Source organism: Schistocerca piceifrons, chromosome 9 (assembly GCF_021461385.2).
Source record: "Schistocerca piceifrons isolate TAMUIC-IGC-003096 chromosome 9, iqSchPice1.1, whole genome shotgun sequence".
Classification (NCBI taxonomy): Eukaryota; Metazoa; Arthropoda; class Insecta; order Orthoptera; family Acrididae; genus Schistocerca; species Schistocerca piceifrons.
The window spans coordinates 179,314,606-179,339,805 of record NC_060146.1 but is presented as its reverse complement, the minus strand read 5'-3'; the positions used below and the strand labels follow the sequence as shown (position 1 = coordinate 179,339,805).

The window sequence follows — 25,200 nt, the reverse complement described above, 5'->3', positions numbered from 1 at the left end:
TTGCATCATGTGAATTACGAAACGTAAAAGAAAAAGGAGTAAAATTGCTTTATACAAGTAGCGCAAGTTCTCCTATAGATTAAGCCAATCGAACAGATTCACTCAATATATTTACATAACATCAAATATTACAGTATGTACTTATGTTAAATTAATAATAAAGCATCAGAACCTATTAAAAACGCGAATGTTAGGAAAAAAATTTGAACGTGGCGAGACGCGAACCTTCGAACTATCAAGCGTTTTGACGCCAATGTGTGACGCTAGTCACTACGCTTTTTTTTTAACTCATTTTTTTCTATTTTTCCTTGACTTTGTTCTTGGCGGGCGTCTGATGACACTCGTTCAGGTTGTTCGTTGATCCGTTCACTCAGTTTTTTTTTTTTTATTACAGAGGGTAGCTAAACTCTCTGACCGAACACGCTGACCTACCGTGCCGGCATCTCCGTCAGAGGTGAAACTGACTTACACGTTATACACTACACCAACTGCACAGTACTCTACGCTAACCCAACAACGAATCTTCTTTAGCCAATTCTAGCCTGTTGCCACTTGCTAAAAGCTTTAATCGTAGCTATGTTACCAATTGAAATTAAATTATAACTAATTGTACCAAGAACAATTATTTTATTGCAACGAATCACACAGTTAACAACGGGTTTTCGAGTGATTCTCAATTTGCTGGTACTCAGAAACGGCATGTGTACGTATAGGCTTGAAATGAATGCCAATATGTCGGCTCACAGCTCTGTGCTGAAGGGAGATGGCGTGATGTGACGTAGGTGGTGTTGTACCATCTGAGTGTTCAACGCTCTCACACGCACGCTCAGAATATCTGACATGCCAGATACTGCTATGCACATTCGGAAAGACTCCCGAACGTGCTATTCCACGCCATGACGTCAGAAACCCGGCACGCTCAACGTTCGGATGCACGGCCCGTGTGCCGACGGCTTAACGCAGAGGGAAGCAAATTCGTAAGTAGTGGTGGCTGACGTCATGCGCTTGTGTCGCCCGCTCCGTGTCGGCCTGTATGTGTGACGTCAGCTGTGCGTGACAGTACAGGATTTGCCTCGCGTGTGGCTCACGCTCACGGGTCTTGTGTATTGACGAGGTTGTTCCTTCGCGTGCTGGGCTAACTCTAGCGGCGCGTCACCGCCTCGTGGGCAAGCCGCCATTCCCCCCCTCCCCCTTCCCCCTCACCACACACGGGCTGCCAACTGCTCCCTCAGACGTCACCTCCGTCAACTTGAAAACTACTCTGGAATGACTGGAAGGTTAACCGGCGGCGGGCGTGCTCCTAATTGGAACACTGCGCAGCAGCGCCTACAGTGCTACCTACTGCCACACTGCCCTGTAGTGAAGTCTGAAATACTTAGCTGGCGATCAATAGCAGGAAACCTAAGACATGAAAAGCGGCCGAGAGCGAGCAGATATTGTCCTACATCTACATCTACGTCATTACTCAGCTATTCACAATACACTGCCTGGCACAGGGTTGAATGAACCACCTTCAAGCTGTCCCCCTACCGTTCTACTCTCGGACGGCGCGCGGGAAAAACGAGCAGTTAAATTTTTCTGTGCGAGCCCTGATTTCTCTTATTTTAACATCAACAAAAGCAAAACGAGGATAATGGAATGTAGTCAAATTAAATCGGGTGATGCTGAGGGAATTAGATTAGGAAATGAGACACTTAAAGTAGTAAAGGAGTTTTGCTATTTAGGGAGTAAAATAACCGATGATGGTCGAAGTAGAGAGGATATAAAATGTAGACTGGCAATGGCAAGGAAAGCGTTTCTCAAGAAGAGAAATTTGTTAACATCGAGTATAGATTTAGGTGTCAGGAAGTCGTTTCTGAAAATATTTGTATGGACTGTAGCTATGTATGGAAGTGAGACATGGACGATAACTAGTTTGGACAAGAAGAGAATAGAAGCTTTCGAAATGTGGTGCTACAGAAGAATTCTGAAGATAAGGTGGGTAGATCACGTAACTAATGAGGAGGTATTGAATAGGATTGGGGAGAAGAGAAGTTTGTGGCACAACTTGACTAGAAGAAGGGACCGGTTGGTAGGACATGTTCTGAGGCATCAAGGGATCACCAATTCAGTATTGGAGGGCAGCGTGGATGGTAAAAATCTTAGAGGGAGACCAAGAGATGAATACACTAAGCAGATTCAGAAGGATGTAGGTTGCAGTAGTTACTGTGAGATGAAGAAGCTTGCACAGAATAGAGTAGCATGGAGAGCTGCATCAAACCAGTCTCAGGACTGAAGACCACAACAACAACATCGTGATCATCATTTCTCCCTATGTAGGTGGGTGCCAACAGAATGTTTTCGCAATCAGAGGAGAACACTGGTGATTTAGATTTCATGAGAAGATCCCGTCCCAACTAAAAACGTCTTTGTTTTAATGATTGCCACTCCAATTCACGTATCGTGTCTGTGGCACTATCTCCCCTATGTCGCGATAATACAAAACTAGCATCCTGGTTTGAACTTTTCCCATGTCATCCGTCAATCCCACTTGATGCTGATCCCATACCGCACAGCAATACTCCAGAATAGGGCGGACAAGCCTGTTGTAAGCAATCTCTTTGGTAGATCTGTTGCACCTTCTAATTGATCTGCCAATGAATCGCAGTCTTTGGTTTGCTCTACCCACATCCTTCCAATTTAGGTTATTTGTAATTGTAATCCCTAAGTATTTAGTTGAATTCAGGTTTGTGTGACTTGCCGCGTAATCCAAATTTAGCGGATATCATTTAGTACTCATGTGAATAACTACACACTTTTCTTTATTCAGGGTCAGTTGCCACTTTTTGCGCCATAAAAATATCTTATCAAAATCATTTTGCAACTCGTTCTGGTCATCTGATGACATTACGAGACGGTCATCCGCAAACAATCAAATAGGGCTACTCAGATTGTCTCCTGTGTCGTTAATATAGATCAGGAACAATAGAGGGCCTATAACACTTCTTTAGGGAACGCCGGATATTACTTCTGTTTTGCTCGATGACTTTCCGTCTATTATTACGAACTGTGACCTTTCTGACCGAAAGTCGCACAAATGAGGCGCTATTCCATAGGCACACAGTTTGGTTAGAAGACGCTTGTGAGGAACGGTGTCGAAAGCCTTCTGGAAATCTAAAAATATGGAATCAATTTGACACCTCCTGTCGATAGCACTTATTACTTCATGAGTATAAAGAGGTAGTGGTATTTCACAAGAACGATGTCTTCTGAATCCGTGCAGATTGGGTGTCAATAAATCGTTTTCTTCGAGGTAATTCATAATGTTCGAACACAGTATATGTTCCAAAACCCTACTGCACATCGACGTTAGTGATATGGGTCTCTAATTCTGCGGATTACTCCTATTTCCGTTCACTTTCCGCATTGATAAACTTGTTTTGGAGCGTTTCTTAGCAGTGTATTTTATACCCTAATCGTCTAATTACATTCGAATATACAGGGTGATTCACGAAGATATGCAAATATCTTAGTATGTTATTCTTCAAGTAAAACTAAAGAAAAAAGTTGATATAAACATAGGTCCGCAGGTGTTTAGTTAATGCCTAATAAAAGATTTTGCCTGAAATTTAGCAACTTCGCTAATATGAAGCCATCGCAAAACTGTACGAGGTTAAAGTAAAGGACGATTTCGATTTATTTTGTTGTTGTTGGTCTGGTGAATGTAATAAAACATGTCCCAGACGTGTCTGATACCTATCCTACTCTCGTGGATGCATGCAAAAATTTCAGTACATACCCTGGCTGCCTTCGCCAAGCAGTCTTGTCGCAAACGCTGGTACATACGTGAAGAAGCTTACCTGCAAGAGACAAAAAAAATCGTTAAATATGAAATCCGGTCTTTTACAGTTACAGGATAAATACTTCAAATTCCGTTGTAACATACAGTGCCAAGATTTCTAGAACTCTCTATTCCCAAATTTCATACATAAGAGATTAGGCAACTTTACACTGTAACTCAGGATTTAGTTCTCAATTCCGAATAATCTGTCGTTACTATCAATTAAAACTTGAACTGCTAACGTTTCAAGAGAATATTTAGAGTCAAACGCACTTAAAATGACGATCACTTTAAGATTTGAACACATCACGATAGGCGCCTTTCCGAAGAGCAAGCTGCCTTCTTTAGAGTACCAAAATCAACAGAAGTTGCACACTGGTTCATAAAAACTAAATCCCGAGTTCCCGGGTTCGATTGCCGGCGGGGTCAGGGATTTTCTCTGCCTCGTGATGACTGGGTGTTGTGTGATGTCCTTAGGTTAGTTAGGTTTAAGTAGTTCTAAGTCTAGGGGACTGATGACCGTAGATGTTAAGTCCCATAGTGCTCAGAGCCAAAAAAAACTAAATGGACTAAGTTGCCATGCCAGTTTTCCTGTCAGAAAACATCTCCGAAGTAAACATACAGTATATCGCTGTAGCATCCTTGGCCATATGTGTGTGCGTGTGTGTGTGTGTGTGTGTGTGTGTGTGTGTGTGTGTGTGTGTGTGTGTGTGTGGAAAGGGGGAGGGGAGATGAAAACTGGAGAGGAAGAAAAATATGCATCCACGATATTCCACAAGCGCGCAATTTGATTATAAGCTGCTTGTGAGGTACGATGTCAAGAGCCTTCTGGATAGCACTCAGCACTTTGTGTGAGTATAGAGTTAGTTGTGTTTCGCAAGTTTTCCAAATTCGTGTTGACTGTGTGTCACTGGACCGTTCTCTTCGAGGTAATTCATAATTAAAATAATTGAAAAGCCACTATCGCTTCAATATATGACCGGTTTCAGCACTGAAGGTGCCATCACCGGATCTGAAACGTGGATTAACATTTCAGATTCGATGATGGCACCTTCAGAGTGCTGAAACCGGTCATCTAGTAAACGATATTGAAGCGATCGTGGCTTTTCAATTATTATAAAAACAGAGTGATCGCCCCACGACACATCATGTGTTCACTGCAAAGTAATTCATAATGTTCGAACACAATGTATGTTTCAAAATCCTGCTGCATATCGACGTTAACGATGTGGAAATCTAATTTAGTATTTAGTGGATTACTCCTATTGCCTTCTGTGAATATTGGTGTGACCTGTGCGACTTACCCAAATGTTCAAATGTGTGTGAAATTTTATGGAACTTAACTGCTAAAGTCATCAGTCCCTAAGCTTACATACTACTTAACCTAAATTATCCTAAGGACACACACACACACACACACACACACACACACACATGCCCGAGGGAGGACTCGAACTTCCGCCGGGATCAGCCGCACAGTCCATGACTGCAGCGCCCCTAGACCGCTCGGCTAATCCCGCGCGGCCGCGACCTACCCGTCCTTGTACACTCCTGGAAATTGAAATAAGAACACCGTGAATTCATTGTCCCAGGAAGGGGAAACTTTATTGACACATTCCTGGGGTCAGATACATCACATGATCACACTGACAGAACCACAGGCACATAGACACAGGCAACAGAGCATGCACTATGTCGGCACTAGTACAGTGTATATCCACCTTTCGCAGCAATGCAGGCTGCTATTCTCCCATGGAGACGATCGTAGAGATGCTGGATGTAGTCCTGTGGAACGGCTTGCCATGCCATTTCCACCTGGCGCCTCAGTTGGACCAGCGTTCGTGCTGGACGTGCAGACCGCGTGAGACGACGCTTCATCCAGTCCCAAACATGCTCAATGGGGGACAGATCCGGAGATCTTGCTGGCCAGGGTAGTTGACTTACACCTTCTAGAGCACGTTGGGTGGCACGGGATACATGCGGACGTGCATTGTCCTGTTGGAACAGCAAGTTCCCTTGCCGGTCTAGGAATGGTAGAACGATGGGTTCGATGACGGTTTGGATGTACCGTGCACTATTCAGTGTCCCCTCGACGATCACCAGTGGTGTACGGCCAGTGTAGGAGATCGCTCCCCACACCATGATGCCGGGTGTTGGCCCTGTGTGCCTCGGTCGTATGCAGTCCTGATTGTGGCGCTCACCTGCACGGCGCCAAACACGCATACGACCATCATTGGCACCAAGGCAGAAGCGACTCTCATCGCTGAAGACGACACGTCTCCATTCGTCCCTCCATTCACGCCTGTCGCGACACCACTGGAGGCGGGCTGCACGATGTTGGGGCGTGAGCGGAAGACGGCGTAACGGTGTGCGGGACCGTAGCCCAGCTTCATGGAGACGGTTGCGAATGGTCCTCGCCGATACCCCAGGAGCAACAGTGTCCCTAATTTGCTGGGAAGTGGCGGTGCGGTCCCCTACGGCACTGCGTAGGATCCTACGGTCTTGGTGTGCATCCGTGCGTCGCTGCGGTCCGGTCCCAGGTCGACGGGCACGTGCACCTTCCGCCGACCATTGGCGACAACATCGATGTACTGTGGAGACCTCACGCCCCACGTGTTCAGCAATTCGGCGGTACGTCCACCCGGCCTCCCGCATGCCCACTATACGCCCTCGCTCAAAGTCCGTCAACTGCACATACGGTTCACGTCCACGCTGTCGCGGCATGCTACCAGTGTTAAAGACTGCGATGGAGCTCCGTATGCCACGGCAAACTGGCTGACACTGACGGCGGCGGTGCACAAATGCTGCGCAGCTAGCGCCATTCGACGGCCAACACCGCGGTTCCTGGTGTGTCCGCTGTGCCGTGCGTGTGATCATTGCTTGTACAGCCCTCTCGCAGTGTCCAGAGCAAGTATGGTGGGTCTGACACACCGGTGTCAATGTGTTCTTTTTTCCATTTCCAGGAGTGTATATGGATATTTCGTCGAGTGAATAGTTCTACATCATTATTAAATATGGAGCTATTGCACCAGCATGCTCTGAAAGGAACCACATTGGTATACAGTCTAGACCAGAGGTTTTGCTTTTATTGATTTAAGTTGCTTCACTACTCCGAGTATATCTGCTTCTAAATTATTCATGTTGGCAGCTGATATTGATTCGAATTATGGAATATTTACTTCGTCTTCTTTGCTAAGGGAATTTCAGAAGGCCGTGTTTAGTAAGTCTGCTTTAGCAACATTGTCATAGTATTCCCACTACTACCGCGTAGAAAAGTCATTGATTGTGTCCTGCCGCTGGAATGCTTTACATACGACCAAAATCTCTTTGGACTTTCTGTGGTATGTTCACTACGGAGACAGTGAGCAAAAATAAAAAAAAGGCTATTTCATCTATTTTATTTGTAAACCGATTTCAAGTTTTTGTTCGACAATTCTTGTAATGACGCGTGTTCTGAACTTGGTTGCTCTCTCTTCCTCGACGTGTCAGTTTCAATGTGATCACCTTTTAAGGTGATTATGTGTACAGAGGGAAATCTTGACTTACAATTATTAATTTACAGGCGCTACCTCGCATTACATCAAGCAATTGTAAATTCTTGCACTAAGAGTTCACATTACAAGTAGAAATGGTGTTTAATTTTGTTTCATTTTAAGTGTAAAACATTAGCATCTGTACACTAATATAAATGTACTATTTGTAGCTATGGTAATTTAAAGGTGTTTTCGCCGCAAGTCAAATCACAAGTAAAGGCCAGCAAACAATAATTGTTGACACATGATGTGTTACTCCCCAAAATTTTATCATATGGCTAGAAACTGGCGTTTTTATTTCGACAATTTCTAGATAAGTTATAAGAAACGTCAACTTTGTCGGATTCAAACGAGTTCTAAAACGTATTTCTCAACTGTAGAGAGGAATCTTGATGCGGCTGACAGTAGTGTTAATGTGACGACTGACGGCTAAGCCTAATGACAGCTGTGGTTCAACGGAGAACTGATGTGAAGGTCGCCCGACTGCATTCAGGTTTCCTGCTTTCCTTCGAAACCCTCTTAGTCAGTGACTAAGTCCTATAGTTGAGTCATGCCTATGCGGAAATTTTACGGACTCTGCATGAATGACGTGTCAAGTTGATCAGTACTCCCCTGTGTTAACGTCCGGCATAAACACAGTAAGTTTGGTTTGGTTGTTTGGCGAAGGAGACCAGACAGCGAGGTCATCGGTCTCATCGGATTAGGGAAGGACGGCGAAGGAAGTCGGCCGTGCCCTTTCAAAGGAACCATCCCGGCATTTGCCTGCAGCGATATAGGCAAATCACGGAAAACTTAAATCCGGATGGCCGGACGCGGGATTGAACCGTCGTCCTCCCGAATGCGAGCCCAGTGTGCTAACCACTGCGCCACCCCGCTCGGTAAACACAGTAAGTATATAAACCAATAACACTCCAGTGTTACTAAAAACGGGGCCCTCCCAGCAGCTCAAAAAATGGTTCAAATGACTCTAAGCACTATGGGACTTAACATCTGAGGTCATCAGTCCCCTAGACTTAGAATTACTTAAACATAACTAGCCTAAGGACATCACACACATCATGCCCGAGGCAGGATTCGAACCTGCGACCGTAGCAGCAGCGCAGTTCCGGACTGAAGTGCCTAGAACCGCTCTGCCACCGCGGCCGACCTCCCTGCAGCTAATGGAGTAAATAATGCCATGTTACTGCCTGGCTGCTACAAAAATAAAAACTGGACATTTTTTTTCTTCTAGAGATTGCGTTCACAGCATCCCAGCAATTATATTCTGTAACAATATCCGCATCTCTTATGCTGTGGCCATGGTGTCGATTCAGCAATGAATGGTAATAAGGAGCATAGAAAAAAAGAATAATTAAAAATAATGGGTTTCGTTGAAAATATATTCAAGGAGTTAGGAGCTCTAACTGCAAAGTCCGAGTACACATTAAGCACACAAAGAAAAATAATAACAATTGTGATATTAGATGAGCAAAATATTGTCTCTGAGCTTCTCTTCTAAATGAAGTTAGCGAAGTTTTCGTTCGGGTTTTGGGTGCCACCATGTGTGCATTTCTTTAATAAATTGTAATTAATCGCACCATAAGTGGACTAACAGCCTTCTGTGCGCTACAGATGTCTTCTCTGATGGCAGGAAATAATAAAATAACGCAAATAAGGACGGAGACACCGAGCGAGGTGGCGCAGTGGTTGGCACACTGGACCCGCATTCGGGGGGACGACGGTTCAATCCCGCGTCCGGCCAACCTGATTTAGGTTTTCCGTGATTTCCCTAAATGGGTCCAGGTAAATGCCGGGATGGTTCCTTTGAAAGGGCACCGCCGACTTCCTTCCCGTCTTTCCCTAATCCGATGAAACCGATGACCTCGCTGTTTGGTCTCTTCCGCCAAACAATCCAAACCAATCCAAATCCAAGGGCGGAGTCGTGTAGAAAATAGGTCGTGCCACAAAATAGCTTTTACTTAATTTGTAGCTCGATTTAACTCTGAAAATTGGAGACAATATTTCTAACATGCTTCACAACAATCTAGTGGCACAAAACTAACATTTTTGGCGAATTTTACAAACGTCTCTCTTTGAGAAGCCGCAACAATGTTCACTGTACAGACTCTCCATGGCGCTCTAGACATCGACGCACTGCCCGTGGGGATTCTCGTCGTGCTGCAAGCATGCTCATATCCTGAAACTTCCTGTGAGATTAAACCTATATGGGAGATCAGTACTCGAATCCAGGATCTCTTCCTTTCACAGGTAAGTGCTCAAACAACTGAGCTAGCTAAGCATGACCCGTCCTCACTGTTTCACCTTCGCCAGTACGTCACGTACCAACCAAAGTTCTCGTGCGCAACCTGCGACAGTAGCACTCCTCCAAGAAAGGTCCTGGGTTTGAGTCCCTGTCTGGCACACAGCTTAAATCTTCCGGGAAGTCTCACGTCAGCGCACACTTCGCTGCAGAGTCAAAATTCATACTGCAAAGCACATTGCCTAACTCAGAGTACGTGCGTGACTGTACCAGCCTGTATGCCCGAGCAAACATCTCACTTCTTGGGCGCTAGTCTAATGTAGCTGCTGAGATCCTGTATGGTGTGGGTACGGCCTTCCTGAACACTTCATCCCACTTTCATCTACATCTACATCTACATCTACATCCATGCTCCGCAAGCCACCTGATGGTGTGTGGCGGAGGGTACCTTGAGTACCTCTATCGGTTGTCCCTTCTATTCCAGTCTCGTATTGTTCTATCTCAATACGCAAAGAAGTGGGATACGGAAGTACTAAGGAATGACGAGATACGTTTGGAGTTCTCTAACGCTATAGATACAGCAATAAGGAATAGCGCAGTAGGCAGTACAGTTGAAGAGGAATGGACATCTCTAAAAAGGGTCATCACAGAAGTTGGGAAGGAAAACATGGGTACAAAGAAGGTAGATGCGAAGAAACCATGGGTAACAGAAGAAATACTTCAGTTGATTGATGAAAGGAGGAAGTACAAACATGTTCCGGGAAAATCAGGAATACAGAAATACAAGTCGCTGAGGAATGAAATAAATAGGAAGTGCAGGGAAGCTAAGACGAAATGGCTGCAGGAAAAATGTGAAGACATCAGAAAGATATGAATGTCAAAAGGACAGACTCAGCATACAGGAAAGTCAAAACAACCTTTGGTGACATTAAAAGCAACGGTGGTAACATTAAGAATGCAACGGGAATTCCACTGTTAAATGCAGAGGAGAGAGCAGATAGGTGGAAATAATACATTGAAAGCCTCTATCAGGGTGAAGATTTGTCTGATGTGATAGAAGAAGAAACAGGAGTCGATTTAGAAGAGATAGGGGATCCAGTATTAGAATCGGAATTTAAAAGAGCTTTGGAGGACTTACGGTCAAATAAGGCAGAAGGGATAGATAACATTCCATCAGAATTTCTAAAATCATTGGGGGAAGTGGCAACAAAACGTCTATTCACGTTGGTGTGTAGAATATATGAGTCTGGCGACATACCATCCGACTTTCGGAAAAGCATCATCCTCACAATTCCGAAGACGGCAAGAGCTGACAAGTGCGAGAATTATCGCACAATCAGCTTAACAGCTCATGCATCGAAGCTGCTTACAAGAATAATATACAGAGGGATGGAAAAGAAAATTGAGAATGCGCTAGGTGACGATCAGTTTGGCTTTAGGAAAAGTAAAGGGACGAGAGAGGCAATTCTGACGTTACGGCTAATAATGGAAGCAAGGCTAAAGAAAAATCAAGACACTTTCATAGGATTTGTCGACCTGGAAAAAGCGTTCGACAGTATAAAATGGTGCAAGCTGTTCGAGATTCTGAAAAAGTAGGGGTAAGCTATAGGGAGAGACGGGTCATATACAATATGTACAACAACCAAGAGGGAATAATAAGAGTGGACGATCAAGAACGAAGTGCTCGTATTAAGAAGGGTGTAAGACAAGGCTGTAGCCTTTCGCCCCTACTCTTCAATCTGTACATCGAGGAAGCAATGATGGAAATAAAAGAAAGGTTCAGGAGTGGAATTAAAATACAAGGTGAAAGGATATCAATGATACGATTCGCTGATGACATTGCTATCCTGAGTGAAAGTGAAGAAGAATTAAATGATCTGCTGAACGGAATGAACAGTCTAATGAGTACACAGTATGGTTTGAGAGTAAATCGGAGAAAGACGAAGGTAATGAGAAGTAGTAGAAATGAGAACAGCGAGAAACTTAACATCAGGATTGATGGTCACGAAGCCAATGAAGTTAAGGAATTCTGCTACCTAGGCAGTAAAATAACCAATGACGGACGGAGCAAGGAGGACATCAAAAGCAGACTCGCTATGGCAAAAAAGGCATTTCTGGCCAAGAGAAGTCTGCTAATATCAAATACCGGCCTTAATTTGAGGAAGAAATTTCTGAGGATGTACGTCTGGAGTACAGCATTGTATGGTAGTGACTGTGGAAAAACTGGAACAGAAGAGAATCGAAGCACTTGAGATGTGTTGCTGTAGACGAATGTTGAAAATTAGGTGGACTGATAAGGTAAGAAATGAGGAGTTTCTACGCAGAATCGGAGAGGAAAGGAATATGTGGAAAACAATGATAAGGAGAAGGGACAGGATGATAGGCACCTGCTAAGACATGAGGGAATGACTTCCATGGTACTAGAGGGAGCTGTAGAGGGCAAAAACTGTAGAGGAAGACAGAGATTGGAATACGTCAAGCAAATAATTGAAGACGTAGGTTGCAAGTGCAACTCTGAGATGAAGAGGTTAGCACACGAAAGGAATTCGTGGCGGGCCGCATCAAACCAGTCAGTAGACTGATGACCAAAAAAAAATTGTTCGTGGAAAGAAGGATTGCCGGTATGCCTCTGTGTGGGTTCTAATCTCTCTGATTTTATCCTCATGGTCACTTCACGAGATATACGTAGGAGGGAGCAATATACTGCTTGAATCCTCGGTGAAGGTATGTTCTCGAAACTTCAACAAAAGCCCGTACCGAGCTACTGAGTGTCTCTCCTGCAGAGTCTTCCACTGGAGTTTATCTATCATCTCCGTAACGCTTTCGCGATTACTAAATGATCCTGTAACGAAGCGCGCTGCTCTCCGTTGGATCTTCTCTATCTCTTCTATCAACCCTATCTGGTACGGATCCCACACTGCTGAGCAGTATTCAAGCAGTGGGCGAAAAAGAGTACTGTAACCTACTTCCTTTGTTTCGGGATTGCATTTCCTTAGGAGTCTTCCAATGAATCTCAGTCTGGCATCTGCTTTACCGACGATCAACTTTATATGATCATTCCATTTTAATCACTCCTAATGCGTACTCCCAGATAATTTATGGAATTAACTGCTTCCAGTTGCTGACCTGCTATATTGTAGCTAAATGAAAAGGGATCTTTCTTTCTATGTAGTATTCGCAGCACATTACGCTTGTCTACAGCGAGATTCTATTGCCATTCCCTGGACCATGCGTCAATTCGCTGCGGATCCTCCTGCATTTCAGTACAATTTTCCCGTTGTTACAACCTCTCGATACACCACATCATCATCCGCAAAAAGCCTCAGTGAACTTCCGATGTCATCCACAAGGTAATTTATGTATATTGTGAATAGCAGCGGTCCTACGACACTCCCCTGCGGCACACCTGAAATCATTCTTACTTCGGAAGACTTCTCTCCATTGAGAATGACATGCTGCGTTCTGTTATCTAGGAACTCTTCAATCCAATCACACAATTGGTCTGATAGTCCATATGCTCTTACTTTGTTCATTAAACGACTGTATCGAACACTTTGACGTTTGTTGCAAGTTGTCTTCATGGTGCTGTAATTTTGACACATAGCATTGTAGATGTAAAATGATCTGTGATTGAGTAAACCACTGACTGACTTTTTTCTCTTTTGGCAGGGTGTGAGAGGGCGGAAGCATGTGCTGCAGAGTGGGGAAATGCTGCTTCTGCATCGACCTGCGAGTGGGCATCATCACCATCGCCTGTATCTGGCTGGTGAGTAGCTGGTACCAGGATACTGCTGTTGGTGAAACTCACTGACTTCACCATAGATACTCTCCACTCCCGCACTGCAAACAGGCCACAGCAACATTTTCCATACCGAGAGGGGAACTTGCGTGTAACTATACACATTCACGAAGGAAGAAACGCAGGGACACAAATAGATAAAGCTTCCTCATCCATAGTGAACATTTAAAAAACCTACATTTACAGATTAGGTAAAGTTAGAAAAATACTTTTGACACTGGTGATTGACAATCACTATTCGTAATTCCAGTTTTATCGTCAACAGGAAGGTTAACGCCAACTAGAGAAACCAGACTGCAGTTACAAGGTTTGAAGGACATAGACTGGAGTGTGATAGCGCTGTAGCTCATTACTCGTGTTGTCCACTCTAAACAATGAGGAAACAGTAAGAGAAAGTAAAGAAAAATTTGGAAGAAGTTTAAAGTTCAGAGACAAAAAAAACAGAAGTTTAAGCCTTGCAGCTAATGGCGCAGTTCGGTCAGACACGCAAAATACTTTGAAGAAAAACTGAATGGATTCAACTGTGTTTCGAAAAGACGTTAGAAGGAGAACATGAACAAGAGTAAAACGAGGGTGATTAAGTTTAGTCGAATTATGTCAAGTGATGCTGACAGAATTAGATTAGCAAATAAGGAGATTAAAGTACTAGATATTTAATATCTAGTTGAGAAAAACACCGATGAAGGCAGAAGTAGAGATATACAATTCAAACTGGCAACAGCAAGAAAATCTTTCCTGTACAAGAGGATCGAATATGAATTTAGATGCGACAAAATTTCTTCTCAGACAATTTGTCCAAAATGTGTGTGAAATGAGAACTATAGACATATTGACAAGAAGGGGCCACAAACATCTGAAATATGGCACTGCAGAGGACTTCTGAAGACTGAATAGGTAGGTAAGGATAACTAATGAAGAAATACAACATGGAATTGGCGAGAAAAGAAATTTATGGCACAGCCTGACTAAAAGAGGAAAACGGTTCCTAGGATGCATCATGCAGCAGTTGGGTAATGGATGAACGGACCAGGGGTAAAAAATAGAGGGGAACGAAAGCCTGGGTACTGGAATCAAGATCAAATGGGTGTTTGGGTATAGTAAGTAGGTTCGAATGTCTGTAGGTTGCAGTAGTTATCCAGGGACTCAGAGGCTTGTGCAGGTCTGATTAGTATGGAGAGCTGCATCAAGACGGTTTTCTGGCTGAAGGCGACAACATCTTTAGACTGCTCCTCTGAAGGTGTAGGTGTCATTTTCAACAGAGAGCTACAAACTGTGAAACAATACACAAAGAACTTAACCTTACTCATCGTCATCCCCGATGTTATTCAATCTGTATACTGAGCAAGCAGTAAAGGAAACAAAAGAAAAAATTTGGAGTAGGAATTAAAATCCATGGAGAAGAAATAAAAACATAGACGTTTGCCGATGTCATTGTAATTCTGTCGGAGACAGCTTTTGTGTTTCTGCTGGCTAACGTTCTCCAACAGTGATGGCAATTTATCATTCAGAAAATTGTGATACACAGCTTCTGTTAACCTGCTCAAATCATCAACAGTTCCTGCCCACACATAATGAAGTGATACTGATGCTTCACCTCCGTGACTCGTCAACAATGGGCATCTACCTACATGTGTTTAGTGTCAGAAGGCGTGCTGAAACGGAGGTGCTTTTTAAGTTTCGGATGAAAATAGAATGGGGCCGAGTCGGGACTGTATGGAGGAGAATCGATGTCAGTGAAACCAAGGCGGGAGACGGTAGCATATGTCACAATGCTCATGTGTGATCTGGCATTGTTATACCGAAGAAGAGGGTGATCCATGTGTGGCCGAAATCTTCGACTTCAAAATCTGATTACAGCATGCTGTTTATCACGCACCAGGATGGTTCAAATGGCTCTGGGCACTATGGGACTTAACTTCTGAGGTCATCAGTCCCCTAGAACTTAGAACTACTTAAACTTAATTAACCTAAGGACATCACACACATCCATGCCCGAGGCAGGATTCCAACCTGCGACCGTAGCGGTCGCGCGGTTCCAGACTGTAGCACCTAGAACAGCTCGGCCACTCCGATCGGCCACGCAACAGGACAGTTACTTTACGCACTGCTATGTTACACCGTACAATCCACAGCAGAGGGCTGCATATATGTAGACACAAATAATTAATATGTAGAATGTTAACAATATTTGTTCTAAAAAAGCTTTAAGCATTTTCATATAACATATTCAGAGGCACTGTTTTTCAGCACGCCCTCATGGTAACTTACTTTGCCATGTCTTGTGACAGCATACATCACTGTATACTACGCACTGATAGTTTCAACTAAAACAGAACATATCTCAAGAAGTATTGGTTTCCGACAATATGTGACAGTTTATGTAAACAATCTGTATTTAAGTGGATTGTTTATAGATTCACTGCTCTGTTGAATACTATTTATGTGGTATGTAACACATGTACAGGGTTATTACAAATGATTGAAGCAATTTCACAGCTCTACAATAACTTTATTATTTGAAATATTTTCACAATGCTTTGCACACACATACAAAAACTCAAAAAGTTTTTTTAGGCATTCACAGATGTTCGATATGTGCCCCTTTAGTGATTCGGCAGACATCAAGCCGATAATCAAGTTCCTCCCACACTCGGTGCAGCATGTCCCCATCAATGAGTTCGAAAGCATCGTTGATGCGAGCTCGCAGTTCTGGCACGTTTCTTGGTAGAGGAGGTTTAAACACTGAATCTTTCGCATAACCTCACAGAAAGAAATCACATGGGGTTAAGTCGGGAGAGCGTGGAGGCCATGACATGAATTGCTGATCATGATCTCCACCACGACCGATCCATCGGTTTTCCAATCTCCTGTTTAAGAAATGCCGAACATCATGATGGAAGTGCGGTGGAGCACCATCCTGTTGAAAGGTGAAGTCGGCGCTGTCGGTCTCCAGTTGTGGCATGAGCCAATTTTCCAGCATGTCCAGATACACGTGTCCTGTAACTTTTTTTTCGCAGAATAAAAACGGGCCGTAAACTTTAAACCGTGAGATTGCACAAAACACGTTAACTTTTGGTGAATTGCGAATTTGCTGCACGAATGCGTGAGGATTCTCTACCGCCGAGATTCGCACACTGTGTCTGTTCACTTCACCATTAAGAAAAAATGTTGCTTCATCGCTGAAAACAAGTTTCGCACTGAACGCATCCTCTTCCATGAGCTGTTGCAACCGTGCCGAAAATTCAAAGCGTTTGACTTTGTCATCGGGTGTCAGGGCTTGTAGCAATTGTAAACGGTAAGGATTCTGCTTTAGCCTTTTCCGTGAGATTTTCCAAACCGTCGGCTGTGGTACGTTTAGCTCCCTGCTTGCTTTATTCGTCGACTTCCGCGGGCTACGCGTGAAACTTGCCCGCACGCGTTCAACCGTTTCTTCGCTCACTGCAAGCCGACCCGTTGATTTCCCCTTACAGAGGCATCCAGGAGCTTTAAACTGCGCATACCAACGCCGAATGGAGTTCGCAGTTGGTGGATCTTTGTTGAACTTCGTCCTGAAGTGTCGTTGCACTGTTATGACTGACTGATGTGAGTGCATTTCAAGCACGACATACGCTTTCTCGGCTCCTGTCGCCATTTTGTCTCACTGCGCTCTCGAGCGCTTTGGCGGCAGAAACCTGAAGTGCGGCTTCAGCCGAACAAAACTTTATGAGTTTTTCTATGTATCTGTAGTGTGTCGTGACCATATGTCAATGAATGGAGCTACAGTGAATTTATGAAATCGCTTCAATCATTTGTAATAGCCCTGTACAGTACTCAGAGTATGAAGCAAAGATTCCAATGGATGGAGCATCCTGTCAATCTTTCTGTCACTTTGCGGCAGCTTTCGGTAATTAAATAAATTGCAGTGAACACAAAGTGTGATCAGTTTGTTGTATAAATATTTTATTTCTGCGACAATGATTTTATATCAGCTGGGCCGGCCGGACTGGCCGTGCGGTTCTAGGCGCTACAGTCTGGAGCCGCGTGACCGCTACGGTCGTAGGTTCGAATCCTGCCTCAGGCATGGATGTGTTTGATGTCCTTAGACTAGTTAGGTTTAAGTAGTTCTAAGTTCTAGGGGACTGATGACCTCAGAAGTTAAGTCCCATAATGCTCAAAGCCATTTGAACCATATCAGCTGGTCTGCCTCATGTATCGTTATATCCAAATGATTTATGCATGTTAAGCTACATTCAGGTATGTGGTGCTGTACTAATAGTAATGTATATAGTGTACCTCATGTAAGCCCTCTCTCAGACCTGTCATGTTATATCTTCACAGATCCGATGATGGCACCTTTGGTGTGTTGAAACCGATCATCTAGTAAACAGTGTGTAAGCGATCTAGGCTTTTGAATAATTTATACAACTACGTAACTGACTTTTGTTACTGCTAAAGAAACGTGACTGAAGCAAACATAACGTGCTGCTGGTACGACTGAAACAAGGTGGACGTGTGACTGTGTGGTAAATGAGGAAGATCTCATTGTTGCCATTCTGCAGATATCAACAGTGCATACACCACCTCCATGACATCGTAGCCAGTATAGTAGCACTCTCTCTGGAATGCTTATTAATAGTGCCTAACCACTGCTATGTATGAACAGGGCATGGAAGGCTACCATGACACTGACCATGCAGGGCCATTAGGTCAGGATATTGCTCTCCCAGTATTTGTTAGTTCTCATGACCTGAAGCCGCTAGTACTTGGTCAAATAGCTCTTCAATTGGCATCACAAAACTGGATGCACTTTGGTAGATAAACAGTGTATTGTGGCCCAGATGGTCATCCATCCAAGTGCCAACCACATCCGACAGTTCTTAAGTTTGGTGATCCGATGGGAACCAGTGTATCCACCGCAGCATGGCCATTGTCAACCAAAACTATAATTATCATTATTTCGATCATTTGAAATGCAAAAGTAGACGAAAATCGTGATACTGAGGCTGTCCTTAAAATTTTAGCCACAAACTAATATTGTTTTGGATATTTACAAATACAGTCAAGGCTATATGATGGTTCAGGATTTTAACTGCAAAGTCAACATTACTTCAGATATCCATGTCGTTGCAGATCTCTAACTATAGTGTGTTTCTTAATGTGACCTCGACTTCTGTGCTTACAGTTACTGAACCGTGTGTGTGTTTGTGTGTGTGTGTGTGTGAGTTTGAGAGAGAGAGAGAGAGAGAGAGAGAGAGAGAGAGAGAGAGAGAGAGAGAGAGAGAGAGACTTGCAGATGATGCTGTGTTGTCCTTTTCCAGCTTGGAGATGCCCTCTTGCTAGTGTGGACATCACATCTGGCATACGTCTTGAATGCAGCTATGGAGGAGCTGCGATTGGAGGATATCGAGGATGCAGATCCTGAGTCCAGCGGCAGAGTTGTGGCTGCCATGATCCTAGCAGGTGGGACCCCATACAAGCATGCATGTGCAAGCACACTTAGTCAGGTTGCTCTCCTGCATCTATAATGTGATGTCCCCTCCACCCCAACCTCCCTAACATGGGATGGTAACCTGGTGATAGGTCAGCAAAATGCGCTGGCTAGGCCAACAGTCGAATATCCTCTGTATCGAGATAGGTCAGGACAGCATGAACAACATCTGACCATCCATCGTCTTGTTGAAAGATAATATTTGGACTTCGTCAAGATAGGGGACAGCCACCAGCTTTACTAACAAGGGAACCTCCCCATCGCACCCCCCTCAGATTTAGTTATAAGTTGGCACAGTGGATATGCCTTGAAAAACTGAACACAGATCAATTGAGAAAACAGGAAGAAGTTGTGTGGAACTATGAAAAAATTAGCAAAATAAACAAACTGAGTAGTTTATGGCAACATAGGCAACATCAAGGACGCTGGAACCGCAGGAGCGTCGTGGTCTCGTGGTAACGTGAGCAGCTGCGGAACGAAAGGTCCTTGGTTCAAATCTTCCATCGAGTGAAAATTTTAATTTTTTATTTTCAGTTCATGTGACGAACTCTTATGCTTTCATCACTTTTTTGGGAGTGATTATCACATCCACAAGAAAACCTAAATCGGGCAAGGTAGAAGAATCTTTTTACCCATTCGCCAAGTGTACAAGTTAGGTGGGTCGACAACATATTCCTGTCATGTGACGCACATGCCGTCACCAGTGTCGTATAGATTATATCAGACGTGTTTTCCTGTGGAGGAATCGGTTGACCTATGACATTGCGATCAAATGTTTTCGGTTCCGATTGGAGAGGCACGTCCTTTCGTCTACTAATCGCACGGTTTTGCGATGCGGTCGCAAAACACAGACACTAAACTTATTACAGTGAACAGAGACGTCAATGAACGAACGGACAGATAATAACTATGCAAAAATAAAGAAAGTAAAGTTTTCACTCGTGGGAAGACTTGAACCAAGGACCTCTCTTTCCGCAGCTGCTCACTCTACCACGGGACCACGGCGCTCCTTAGCTGACGTTGTCCTTGCTGTTGCCTATGTAGCCTATGAACTACTCAGTTTGTATATTTTGCTTATTTTTTCACAGTTCCACACAACTTCTTCCTGTTTTCTCAATTGACCTGTGTTCAGTTTATCAAGGCCTATCCACTGTGCCAAGTTATAACTAAATCTGAGGGGGGTGCGATGGGGAGGTTCCCTTGTAAGTACAGCTGTAGTCCACATTACTAACTATGCACGTCAGAGTTAATCGTGTTGTGTATAAAGGTCATCCCATACTGTCTCACCAAATGTTGGGGCTGTACAGTGGTGGTGATGAATGCCATTTGGACTTATTCCTTCTTCTTGAAGTAACCGCACACGGATATGACCATCGTGCTTTAGCGTACCCACAACCGATATTCTTGTGGAAAGAGGACTCCAGAGTCGAGTGTTGTTGTTGTTGTTGTTGGGCGCACCCACAGACATGCAGTAATAGACTGGCAATACTGTATACCAGGGGCAGCCAAGAACTCAGCTCGTTGGCCGTACACTGGTACGAGTAGCGGGAAACTGCGAATGTGTCGCATTTAAATTACAAAAAAGTCGGACTGCGTGCGACTTTGTTTTGTATTTCGCATTTCTCAACAATACAGATCACATAAAAAAAATTTTTCGGTATTATTTAATTATTTGTGATCTGCTGAAGACGTAATTGTTATCAAGTACAAGTTGTTGGCTTACGGACGACACGAACAATTTTGCAGATGTTTGCACTGACGTTGTCATATAATCGTGTATTATTTAGTTTCGTAATTCAAAGAGGCCTTTTACACACATACGTTGATCGGAATGTTACAGCGCTTTTGTAACCTCTTTATGAAAAAGTGGAAACTCTACCTGAGGAAGACTATGCAGACGTCCTGGACAATTTCAGCGTAAAACGATTTTTCTTACAACTGGAATTACAATGGAGATCGGTTACTTGCCGGGAGGCCATATGTAAGATTGAGGTGACTGAAATGCTAATCATTTCTGCAGGACATACCAATGTACATGTAGTGTGAATATGAAGTTCTATCTTTAGTCGTTCATATTGTTCTGGTTTTTTTTCTGAACATTAGTGTAATAATAATAAAAATAATAATAGTAATAACAGTAATAATAAGTCAAACTTTATTTCGATGTGAAGGACACATATTTCGGTGCGTGTATCCACAACTCCGCTGCTGCCGCTCGCGCACAATTTTCGCCGAGACTGCAATGGAGTGACCCGCGATTCCGACCCGCGGTTTCGACTATCGTATCGAGCGGCCGCACCAGGCGCGTGGGGCTCAGTCAGGGGGAGCTAGTCCCATGGGAACGCAGTTACACTACCGTTGTTTTTGTTGTTGTTGTTGTGTCCCGTCCAAAGGCTGATTTAGTGCCGGATCCTAGCCGGCCGCGGTGGTCTAGCGGTTCTAGGCGCGCAGTCCGGAACCGCGCGACTGCTACGGTCGCAGATTCGAATCCTGCCTCGGGCATGGATGTGTGTGATGTCCTTAGGTTAGTTCGGTTTAAGTAGTTCTAAGTTCTAGGGGACTGATGACCACAGATGTTAAGTCCCATAGTGCTCAGAGCCATTTGAACCATTTTTAGTGCCGGATCCCCACTCTAGTCTATCCTGGGAAAACCTCGTCATCTCTGATTAATTACTGCAACCTCCGTATTGTATTCATCCCCTGGTCTTCCTCTCTTCCTCTACAATCCCCCCCCCCCCTATTCCCACACAAACTTCCCTCCATCACTAGAATGTGTCCTATCAAATACTCCCTTCTTTTAACCAAGTTGTACAACTAAATTTTTCTTTTCTCCTCAACGCGGTTTATTGCCTCAGTTGTGCAACCAAATTTTTCTTTTTTCCTCAACGGATTTACTGCCTCCTCATTACTTACTCCATTGACCGACCTAATATTCAGCAGTCTTCGTAGCACTGAACTTCAAAACCACATATTCTGTTCCTGTATGAACTGTTCGTCACACACATTGAAATTCTGGACAAGGCTTCAGAAGAGACTTACTAAGAGTTAAATTTATTTTTTGCCTTCTCATTTCCAGAAACAGTACCGCCAGCCTGCATTTTATACCCTCTCTACTTCGGCCAGTGTCAATTATTTGGCAGCTCAGAAAGCATAACTCGTCTAACTTTTTACTGTCTCATTTCCGAATCTAATTCGTTCAGAATCGCCTGATTTCATGAGAATCCTTGTCATTGCCCTTGCTTTAATTTACTTGTTATTTATCTTATAAACTCTTTTCAAGGCGCGATCTATTCCACTCAGCTGTACATCCAAGTCCAGAATTGCTAAGAGGGACCTTCAACAAGTAATGCAACACATTTTTCTTCTCGACCTATTTCAGTTGAAAAATCTGGAAGCTATTATGGGACATTTCGGAACAGTCCCGCTTCAGCCTCTATAGTTTCATGAAGGTTGAATAGGTGGCGGCGTTATACGTAGCTTTCAAAACAGTGGTCTACGGAGAACATACAGTGAACAAAAGTAAGTTGAGTCGTTGGGCAAGGCGTTTATCACGATCACAACAAGGTTGTGCTGGCTAACCTGTCCGATCTCCCGCGTGCTGGCCAGTTGCACACAGCTGCGACTCCTGCTATGTTGTAGCGTGCGGACACTCTCATTGGAGGTGATGAATGGATCAGATCAAACACCTCGTCTTTGTTGGTAATGCTGATGCACTCGTCCATCAGTTGGGGTACTCAAAGGTGTGTTCCCACTGGATTCTTTACCACCTCATGAAAGATGCACTCCACAGGAGGCAGTATTTGGATGATGGGGATGTTACTGGTGCGGCAAGACGTTCGCTCCTCCCTCCAACGCCGATCAGTAGAGTGGTACCATGTGGGCATAGGCATATAGGCCCTCTCAGTAAGGTGGTGTAAGGCCGTCGCACTGAACGGAGATTATATTGAGAAATAGGATTTTGTAGCCAAAAGAGTGGGTAATACTGTAGTGTATTAAAGTACTGAATAAAACTAACCTGCTTTCAGAAAAAATACGCGTTTCATTACTTACTGAACGCCCCTTCTGTATTATTTACGGACCTCCAAATGTTTATTTCCTCTCTCTTCCTGAATTTTTCCTCGCTTTCTTTTGCTGCTTGCTCGGTGTACAGAATGAATATCATGGAAGTCAGGCTCAGTTCTGTAATCTAGTTGCATTAACCACTAATTTAACAACTCTCTCTTTATTTTCTCTTATGTACCTTCTGAATTTTAAATAGCTAATCCGTGCTTTACGACAGAAAAATTGCAGCCTATACTGTAGAGATGTGATTGAGAAGGCGCGAAACATCAGTGAGCTAGCCCAGTGGTTAAGGTACCTTCCTCACGCTGCGAAGGACTGGTTGTTCAAAAAATGGCTCTGAGCACTATGCGACTTAACTTCTGAGGTCATCAGTCGCCTAGAACTTAGAACTAATTAAACCTAACTAACCCAAGGGCATCACACACATCCATGCCCGAGGCGGATTCGAACCTGCGACCGTAGCGGTCACGCGGTTCCAGACTGAAGCGCCTTTAACCGCACGGCCACACCGGCCGGCCACTGGTTGTTCAAATCCACATTAAATCGTACAAATGAAGGTATTCATCCCTTAATCATGCCAGGCGAACACCAAAATTGTTCTTTCGAACGTGTCACGTTCGGTTTCCTTGCCCTTCCTTCTCTAATCCGAGATATTCTTTCCTGCTACTTCGCTCGCCTTTGCAACTTCGCCGGCCTCGTTGGTTGAGCGGTTCTAGGCGCTTCAGTCCGGAACCGCGCGACTGCTATTGTCGCAGGCTCGAATCCTGCCTCGGGGCATGGATGTGTGTGATGTCCTTAGGTTAGTTAGGTTTAAGTAGTTCTAAGTTCTAGGCGACTGATGACCTCAGATGTTAAGTCCCATAGTGCTCAGAGCCATTTGGACCATTTGGTGCAACTTCCGTCTGTGTCAACCATTGTCTCAAGTAATTCGAATTTCCCTTTAAGATTACTGCGCACAACGCACCTGCTACTGATTCATTGTTAGAGTTCCTCATTCCAATATTTTATTCACGTCGCTGTCGTAATACGAAGCTATCTGCTACCTACATCCACATCTATACCGCACAAGAGTACAGCGGAGAATAATTCTAGTATCACTACCAGTGGAGTAAAGCAACTATTCCAGAGTACTATGTAAACCAGTTTCGGAGTATGCTGATGCAGTCGGTCCATTGGTAGCAGTTATAATTACACAACCGCCTACTAGGCGAGGGGAGATCTGCACCTAAGACTGAAAAGGTGCAGAGGTCACCCCAGTATAGAAGAAAGGAAATAAAAGTAATCCACTGAATTATAAACCTGTGTCACTGACATTAGTTTGTCGTGGGATTTTGGAACGTATTAGGTGTTACAACATTATGGAGTTCCCGAAGAATGCAATCTGTTGATACACAATCATGACGAAATTAGGAAATGTCGTTCTTGTGAAACTCAACTGATTCTTTATTCGCCCAAAGTAAGGAGCACTATCGAATAGGAGATCTAAAGTTGCTTCCCTCTTCAAAGATTTTCCCAAGGCTTTTGACACCATCGCAGGCCGCTGTGGCCGATTCAGTCCGGAACCGCGCTGTTGCTATGGTCTCAGGTTCGAATCCTGCCTCGGGCATGGATGTGTGTGCTGTCCTTAGGTTAGTTAGGTTTAAGTAGTTCTAAGTCTAGGGGACTGATGGCCTCAGATGTTAAGTCTCATAGTGCTTAGAGCCATTTTTTTGACACCATCTCTCACAAGTGGCTGTTCTGAATCTACATACACGATTTAAGAGACAATGTGAAACCTTATCAGATTGTTCATAGATGACGGTGTTGTTTACCCTCTAGTAAAGTCATATCCAAACAAACTGCGCAGTTTAGACAAAATACCTCCATGTTGTGAAAAACAATTGATCCTAAGCAATAGGAAGTATTAAGTCCTTAACGTCAGTACTAAAAAAAGTCAGTTAACTTTCTGTTACACGATGAATCGCCCAAATTTAAACTGTTGTACGAGGCGAGTTTTTAAAGTAAGATCCGTTTTGTTGTAGACACTAGTAGTTCACATGCATTCCGAACGAGCGCGTGCGTCGTGTACCGGCATACCTCGGGAACAACTGTGCTCAGTTTCAGCTCTGTATCCAATGTGTACGGTTCTGCTTACAAAATGTTTACGACTATCAACTCACCCGCCGTGTGTGAGGTTCGCTCAATGATAAGGTTTTTGTCAGCAAGGAACCTGTCTGCTGCAGAAATTCATCGACAGATTTGCGAAGTCAACGGTGATACTGTTATGACAGAAAGCAAAGT

The 25,200-nt window shown here is 44.0% G+C and overlaps 1 protein-coding gene across 1 annotated transcript in view; it reads left to right on the top strand.

Moving 5' to 3' along the window:
• Positions 1-25,200, top strand: part of LOC124716931 — a 59,993-nt gene that overhangs the window by 18,507 nt on the left and 16,286 nt on the right. Inside the window, exons 2-3 of the mRNA XM_047243509.1 lie at positions 13,262-13,358; positions 18,689-18,830. Of these exons, the coding sequence (XP_047099465.1) occupies positions 13,281-13,358; positions 18,689-18,830 (220 nt within the window). The 5' untranslated portion in view covers positions 13,262-13,280. The remainder of the gene's footprint in view (positions 1-13,261; positions 13,359-18,688; positions 18,831-25,200) is intronic.